The sequence below is a fragment of the Vigna radiata genome, unplaced genomic scaffold (genome assembly GCF_000741045.1).
Source record: "Vigna radiata var. radiata cultivar VC1973A unplaced genomic scaffold, Vradiata_ver6 scaffold_269, whole genome shotgun sequence".
Classification (NCBI taxonomy): Eukaryota; Viridiplantae; Streptophyta; class Magnoliopsida; order Fabales; family Fabaceae; genus Vigna; species Vigna radiata.
In genome coordinates this window covers 100,876-109,690 of record NW_014543977.1, presented here as the reverse complement: position 1 = coordinate 109,690, position 8,815 = coordinate 100,876, and the positions used below count along the sequence as shown (strand labels likewise).

The 8,815-nt window shown below is 34.3% G+C and overlaps 1 protein-coding gene across 9 annotated transcripts; it reads right to left on the bottom strand.

Moving 5' to 3' along the window:
- Nucleotides 1–3,010: 3,010 nt before the first annotated feature.
- LOC106755056 (protein CTR9 homolog) lies at nucleotides 3,011–8,337 on the bottom strand. 9 transcript variants are annotated; one of them, XR_002667045.1, is made up of 5 exons: nucleotides 7,721–8,337; nucleotides 6,834–7,035; nucleotides 4,445–5,852; nucleotides 4,169–4,261; nucleotides 3,011–3,292 (listed from the first exon to the last, which is right to left on the bottom strand). XR_002667045.1 is itself a non-coding variant. In XM_014637153.2 (4 exons), the coding sequence occupies exons 2-4, from the start codon at nucleotides 7,017–7,019 to the stop codon at nucleotides 3,236–3,238; spliced, it is 336 nt and encodes a 111-aa protein (XP_014492639.1). In that variant the 5' UTR covers nucleotides 7,020–7,035; nucleotides 7,721–8,330; the 3' UTR covers nucleotides 3,011–3,235. The 9 variants fall into 9 exon arrangements, 1 of the variants encoding a protein (XP_014492639.1); XR_002667047.1 differs by having other exon boundaries at nucleotides 4,459–5,852; XR_002667044.1 differs by having other exon boundaries at nucleotides 4,468–5,852.
- Nucleotides 8,338–8,815: the final 478 nt, after the last annotated feature.

Below are 8,815 nucleotides of genomic sequence, written 5' to 3'. Positions count from 1 at the left end.
AAACAGTTGATGTGCGTTAAATAAAATAAGTGTAGGGAGTAGAAAAATCACACAGATATTTTTATACTGGTTCGGTTCAACAGAATCTACGTCCAGTCGTTAATCACTACAAGTAATGATTAACAGTTCCACTAAAATTGGTTTAACAGATTACAAACAAATTAACAGAAATAGAACGAAAAGAACCACTCTACCAACTTGAAGAGAACCGCTCCGGCAATCGACCAACGATTCGCGAGCTTCTCTTTTCACAAGACCAGGCAGAGTTCCTTGCTAACTTGAANAGAGTCTGCTCCGANTATCGACACACGATACNCGAGCCTCTCNTTTCACAAGACCAAGCAAGGGAACAATGAACAAAAAGCTCTCAAGAACGTTCCTCTGACACACAGTGTTCTAAGCTTTCTCAGTTCACAAAAGTTGTTTTCTGATTTCTCAAAGTTCAAATATATAGCCAAGCTCACTGAATGCCAAAGGTCAACTCCCAACTGCCATGAATAATCAATTATTGTAAGTGATAATCGATTATTCAAGTCCGTTACAGAGTTTTCAAAAAGTGATAATCGATTATATGAGGTGATAATCGATTATTCAAGTATGACTTGTGATAATCGATTATTGCTTCATGATAATCGATTATTTTAGTTCAAAAGCATTTGATAATCGATTATAGCTTAACCATAATCGATTATACCAGTAAAAATTACAATGTTTATTATTTTCCTATTACATTCAAAATCTACAAGTTGCTTTTTAAGTATTCTCCTATTACATTCAAAAACTACAAGTTGCAGCATCATCAAAACTTATCTTCAGGTTTTACCAATACTCCCTTATTGGTAACGCTTAGGCCATTTTCATTTTCAATGTCTTTATTTGGTGCACACTTGGTCACATGAATTGCTAGGAAAAAGTTGTGTTTGCTTATTTCTTTTGTTTTAAATTAATTTGCGTATTACGATTAGTTGCTTTTGATTTCTCTAATTTAATTTTGCATTTAAATTAATTTAACTTTGTTAGATAGTTGTGTGTAATAGTGTTGGTGTCTAGTATTTTATTTTATTTTGTTTTGATGTTGTCTAATATGTTTGGTCTTGATGCTTTAGTTGTCATGTTAGCTTAAATTAGTTTGGTTGGTCATTAGCTATATTGTGATGTTTCCTTGACATTTCTGGACTGTAATTTGTGTTTGCCACTCTGACTTGGTTAATGTTAAATTTGTATTTGCACTTGCAATTGGGTATACGCTTAGTTGCCTAATTGGTGTGACGTCTTCGCTTAGTTTACGAAACTGTATAGTGTAAATCAGATTTGACATCGACATTGCGTTCGCTTAGTTCGCTTTTATGAAAACATGATTAACTGTCGCTTAGTCGGTTAACTCTGTTGGATTAGAGGTTTGAGTCACAACTTTATTTTGTTGATCTGTGATTAGAAACATTGCAATTAAGTTAATGACCAACCGTTTTTATTCTGTATGTGATTTCGTTTTGCAATTCTATTTTTACATTTCTGTTTGCATCCGTCTTTTGATTTAATTCATCCGCATTCACAAACTTTTCACAAACCCCCTCCCCACTTCGTGTTTGACCTGAGACTCGAACCACAGTTTGGTTCTTGAGAGACGACCTAGGAGTCATTTCCTACCTGTACTGCATTTCTAATATGCAATTAAATTTGTATGGGCCACGACACCCATCAGTTTGTTTAAGAAAATTGGAGGGCTAACATTAAAGCCATCTAATCTCATAGTGAAAATGGCGGATGGTTCAGTTAAAACACCACTTGGTATGGTGGAAAATGTGGTTGTTCGGGTGGAGCAGTTAGAATTCTTAGCTAATTTTATCATTTTGAGCATGGAAGATGAGGAAAAAATCCCAGTAATTCTTGGAAGACCTTTCATGGCAACATCCAAGATGTCTATCAGTGTCCATGATGCAAGGATCATGATGAGAGATAAAGAGAATGTACTCTTTTATACTAGCTCTAAAGAGAAAAGTACTAGAATTAAAAAGAGGGTCAGACATAAGAAGTCAAGAAGAAAAGTTGCACTAATGGACAACACAACTGGTACCAATTCTAATAGTTGTAATGTTTTGCAGGTACCTAAAGATGAGGAGGTTGACAAAGGAGGCACTATCCACACTGAAAACATACCACTTCCAATAGGAGCACAACTGAGATTTAAGAATAAGATGTGGCTTGTTATTAAGAATCGGGAAGATGGCAAGCCGGAAATCAGGAAACCATTCACAAGAGCCATAAAGAGAGTGGATAGAAAGCAACTGATGAGTTGGGTTGATGAAGATCCCAACCGGGATGGAAGGAATTGATTTTATCTAAATCCCACTTTGTATAAACATTTGTAGTTTTAGGGTATTTGATTTTGTACATGTTCTTTATTAAACTTTTGAACACTTTTTGGGTAGCATCTACTGAGGGATGCTAAATTTTTATGTATCTACTAAAGGATACAAGGTAAGTACACCTACTGAAGGGTGTTGGAAGGATAAGCACTTACTGAAGAGTGCTAAACCAGTTTGGGTCAAGCTCGTGACGTTAAACAAGCGCTACCTGGGGGGCAACCCAGTTGTTGGTTTTGTTTTTAATCTTGTGTTAAGTTCATTACTTGTTAATGATTGCATCTGAGAGGGGAAAGGCATATATTTGAAAAATTGAAGGTTGAAATTGAGTGTTATACAGAAACACTAATGGAAAAATGACATTTTATGACGTACAAAAATGACATTTTATGACGTAGTTCTTGGGGGTCATTGTTCTGGGCGTAATAGAAAGTTTGTGCATTTTATGACGTAGCAGAAATCTACGTCATAATAGCTTGAACATATTATGACATAGTTTCTGAAATCAGTCATAATATGCGCAAAAGATATTATGACGTAGATTTGTTGATACGTTATAATATGTAATTTTCAGAACCAACATATTATGACGTACATTATTTTGTACGTCATAATATATGTTTTTTTAAAAGAAAATATTATTACAATTGACATCAAATGAAATTTATTATTACAATTGGTACCGTCAGTTAGATGGATCAGACAATACCTTCCAAATGTTACATGAAATCAGAAGTCATGGATGACTTAAACTAACTATCTAGTCTATCTTATCCTTCAGTCCTTTAATTATTGGATGATTCCAAATCATAAGGAGCCTAATCTATGAAGACAATGTATAGACATATACAAGTGATTTATTTAATCTTACATCACTTAAAATTAGTTCTACAAGCGGACTGCTCTTTATTGCCACTCTCAACGACTACCTGTGAACAAAAAAGAGAATTAACTTCACTGAAGTTTGATTGATAAGTCCAAACAATTAAAACAATAACACTCTGCCAACGATTGTTCAATTCAAAACCAATTAAGAGTTGCAATTAGAATCTTTGACATAACATTCCAACACATTAAATTAAAGCTCTAGAAGTTAGCCATATAGCTATAACAACTCACAATTCAGATATTGATCTCTAACTTCTCTACCACTTAGTGCAAAGCATTACAACCTCTGATATCAACATTCACATAAAATTCCAAAGTTGAACCATTCGTGCATAATATTAATTTATATTCTATTATTGAAAACTGACACTATGTATACGACCTCAATCAATACCGAAAGATTTGTAAAGAAAAAATGGTTGTACAGCACAATATCTTATTCATATTCATCAAGCTATCACTATGATTACTTTTTCAAGAAACCAAAAGCTGAAGCTAGATCAAGAATGCTGGTCCAATTATCAATTTCACTTTTAGCAACACCATAGAAATAAACTCGAAATCTATTGGATTTTAATTAATGAATAAGATTATATACCAAGAAATGAAGAATCACCTCAGAAAAAGGAAGAGCTAATGACAATATTAATTGAAAATAAAATACTACACCAAAAACGAAGGAGACAGAGTAAACGACAACTCTTACTTATCTATTCTCCTATTTAGAAATAAAATACTAAATATTCCCAATAAGTTAAATGAAGGCATAAATAACAATTTGAACCTAGTAAAGTTTTTCATTGTAGAACTAGGACTCAAATAAGTGTAGAAAATAGTATATTTCCCAACACATGGAACACTAAATAATAAAAAAATATCTATGAATACATTATATAAAAAATACCAGAAGCATTCACCTGGGCATCAAGCGGATCAATTTTTGTAGCTCTCCTAATAAAGTCTTGGCCTTTGTCGATTTGACCAAGCTGAACATATATATGCCCAAGCGCCTATAAAAAAGACAATATATCAACACAACAATATAAGAGAAGGAAGAAAGAAGATCCAGTGACAGATGTTACGCGACTCTTATGTTGCTGCAAAAGCATTTAAGCCCTAGAAAGAGAAATGACACAAAAAAGGGGGAAAGTAAAATTTCTTTCGATTTGACGAACTTAATTTCAATGTCTCACAATTATGGGTATACCACTAGGACCTTTTCAAAGTTTGAGAATGCACTTTTAAAATCTCCCAACTTTATCTGCACTTGTCCCAGACCTGGAAACGTTAGTGATTAAAACAGTGAATTAGGTGAGCGATGTTGAAGCAATGAGTGTTTCAAATTGAACCAATGTTGTCAAAATGAAGATTTCATATAGGAAACCGATGGTGGAGAGAGATAGTTGTGGGATAGTAAAATAGATTGTGAGAATCTACTAAAGTGAAAAATCAAACACACTAATTTATAAAAAAATATCATAGATAATGAAAATAACTTCTAAATCACGCATCAAACAAAATCAGAAAACTCAAGGGTGACTCCCAATAGTACAAACAGTCATAATTATTTCCATAAAATAAGTTCTTTAAAAGTAATAAGACAACTAAAACACAAAAGAAAATAGTCCAACTGTCCAATTGTAGACTCATGAATAACATAGTCATTCTCAAGTCACATTATCAAATTCTTTAATGTGTATGTCATGACTATTTTGCTGGATGTGTATTGATGACTCTAGGCCATGCTACAACCATAATTTGTGAATTAGATTCCTTTAAATTCTATATCCTAGAGAGAATTCCCTTACATTAATTCCTTTTTAGGTGCTCAATTTAATTTCACTTCTTCATGCTTTGTAATTTTTCGTCGAGATGTTCTTCTACAAGGGTAGATAAAATGTACTTTTCATTTGATTGAAACAGAACAATATATTTGCTCTCCTATTCCTTGTCTCTAACAAAAACCAAGATATTAACGCAAAATGTTTTTATCTGCATGAAGATAAAATAACCTATAACCTCATTATGGTTCTTAGATTATAGGTTTTATAAATTTATCATGCTTTAACATTTATTCTCCCCAATATAATGTATTTCATATTTAAAATAATTATCACCAAAAATGGATCTATAAATCAGTTCCAGTTTAACTAAGTGTTTTTTTTATGCCAAATGTTTTAACTAAGTAATCTGTTTTGCTTTAACTAAGTGAATTTTCTATGCCAAATGTTTTAAGATTTGGATTAAGCTTGGTTATGGTGCAGGTTCAATTTTGAAAAGCGTTGTTGGTAGTTTTCATTTGTTTGAAACAAAGCAATATATTTGCTCTCCTATTCCTTGTCTCTAACACAATAAACATCAACTATTAAACTGTCAAAAATAGGCAGGTACAGAATCAGCATATCTGCTAACCATGTAAGCAATGAAGATTTTACAGTAATGGAGCTTCGTATCTAATAAATGTACTTTCAAAGTTGCAGAAATGGTAAAGAGTTTCAAATATCATGGAGCAATTGACCATAATAAGGAAAGACATTCGTGGGGCTTGTTGACTTCCTTAACTGATGCCATGTAATACACCCCAACTTTGTCATAGTCTCCCTATGGTGAGAAGAAAAAATCAGAACCCTCAGCAATATTACAGCTTAAAAGTTGGAATGCCCAAAAAAAGAGATATTGTCTTGTGAACATTTTTAGAATCATTCTTAAAACACAAGGCAAGAATAGGGTTGTAAAAATTATAAGCAAGAAAAGGTAAGTAATTGTTTGAAAAAGAAAAAGAAATATACGGATTTGTAGCGATTTAATTGCACATTTGGGATCATCATAGGGCAGATGGATCATCTATTTTGCAAGAGAGCATAATAAAAGTTGGATGGAAAGTGGATGTTATTCAATGCTACCACACTAGATGCAGAGAGACATTTTATGAATGTCACAAGTGAACACAGTATCTAAGGTTTTAATACATATTAATGAGAAAAAAAAAGAGACTGTTTTAGACACCAGCTCTTGTTAATCATGCTTACTGTCCTTCTAGCTTCACTCTATGATAAGAAGGTTGGCAATGGTATACCTCTTTCCATGCAAAGTTATTTCTTGAGGATTGGTAACGAGTTTCGTGAATGAAACAAATAGATGCAATTAGTGAATAATTACGTACAGATAGAACACTAGAATATGCAGAATAGTAGATGATTTAAACTCATAACTTAATTGTTTACATGGGATTCTCCTCCGCTACCAGAGCTGAGGCTCCTCTTAGAGCACTCAGTCAAAAACCACAATACTAAGATGATTCTCAACTAGTCCCCTATACCTTCCATATAGGAGACTTACTTGGACATGGACCTAAATGTTAACCCATGTACACCCTCTACATCATCCAGCCTAAGATTTCCACCAAGTACAGTTAAATCAATTTAAGACCAAATATATAGATGCACATAGAGGACAAGAGCATCCCTTCGTATTCAAACTTATGCATCTCTTCAACCACTGACACAGTCCAACCGAACATATATGCTCAGTGAAGTTTCAGAACAATATTGTAAAACGAAAATGAAAAAATAAGATTCAAACCTTGCTATGGTATGAGCGTGCTAAATTGTAGTATGAGTGAGACTTTGTTGGCTCATGATTGGTAACAGCCAATGCAGTTTCAGTCAGTTGCTCAACTAAAAAATGTTGACCAGTGAAGAAGAAATGATTTACAAGATAATTCAGAGCCATTGCACAGTATGGGTATATCTCAAATTCCCTCTGCATTTTTACCAATCATTATCTGCATTCAAAAAAAGGTAAATATATGGTTGATTCTTCAGCATATAAATATTGATTATCTTCTAAACCAATTATAAGAATTTACATAAGAAAACTAAAATTAGATACATGGAACATAAGATCTTTTCGTACTCACAACAAGAGAGCTTGGTTGCATTTATGACATTTGCTATCGAATAGACATACTCATTTAGGCACAATTGCAGATGAGATAAAATATCAGAAAATTTTATTTATACATATAGGTTGTGAAAACTGGGAGCCACTTCCACCATTTCTCACTGGCAAATTACTATATTGTGCAACCTATGTGGAGGCATGCTAATTAAGCAAAAGTTATTCAAAAGTGAGTAAAAAGTGGTCATCTTACGCGTCAGTACATTAGGTATACATGGCAAATTTCAAATGCAAACATTAGATATTTAGCAAGTAATTATTTAGTAGGTTTAACTGAACAATGCAATAAGGTATACAGTAACGAATTCTTCTTTCCTAGCCATAGCTTTCATAGAACACAAAAAGAATCATTCGGAAAAAGAGGATAGAGTGAAGGAATGGGATTTCCAAACTCTAGAGGAATTGGTACTGTTAACTGATTCATTCCTAGATCAAGCACACCCTCATATATTTCAACTCGCCCGATTCTCTAGGTATTAATAAGTGAAATTGAGAAAGGGAAAGCAAACCTAGAGTAAAGGAATCGGATTTCTTGGACGTGAAAGATGAGGAAGAAGGGAACGTTGGTAAGTGGGGCTTCTTGTCCGCAGAGAACGATTGAGACGACGACATACCGGCAAGAGCTTGCTTTGATGTGTCGTACTTCCTCAGTCGCTTCTGTTTCCTCTTAGTCGGTTCCAGTTGCGACGATACCACTGAGATCATAGAGTTAGGGTTCTCAGAGACGATTGTGGGAGTTGGTAGAGGAAACGAAAAAATGGCCGCCCCTAGCACGTCGCAGAGGAGGAGTGTTCTCAGACTAAGAAAAGCACGGTGTGGTGGGCGTTGGTGGAGGAGACGAGAAAATCCCTAACGCATCGCAGAGGAGGAGTGTTCTCATAGTAAGCACGACGTGGTGGACATTGGTGGAGGAGACGAGAAAATGGCAACCCTAGCACGTCGCAGAGGAGGAGTGTGAAAAGCACGGCATGGAGGATCGAGAGTTTAGAAAGGAAGAGAGGATCGAGACTGTGAGAGTGAGAGGGAACAGATGAGACCGAGAGTGTGAGAGTGAGAAAACTTCAGAGGTAAAGAACGTATTATAACGTATATCCATATCTACGTAATAATAACTTTTTAATTTATTTACAAGTTTGCCACCGCATTTTATATTATGACTCATGTACAAAACTATATCATAATATGTCTTAAACTTATTTACAAGTTTGCCACCACGTTTCTTATTATGACTGATATGCAAAACTACGTCATAATATGTCTTACTTTTATTACAATTTTGTCACCGGTCAACCTATTATGATGGATACTTTTTGTACGTCATATGATGGGTGTCGCAGCCCATACAAATTTGATTGCATATAAGAAATGCAGTATACACTAGGAAGTGACTCCTAGGTCGTCTCACAAGAACCAACTGCGGTTCAGAATCAGGTCTAACACAGTGGGGGGTTTGAAGATTTTTGAAACGAGAATTAAATTAAATTAAAATGCATGGAAATTAAACACAACCGAATAAGATAGAAAACATTAAAGTGAACGAAAGTAGTAAATTGAATGATCCTAAAACACGATGTGTAATCGACATGGAGAAAAATTAAAAGGCA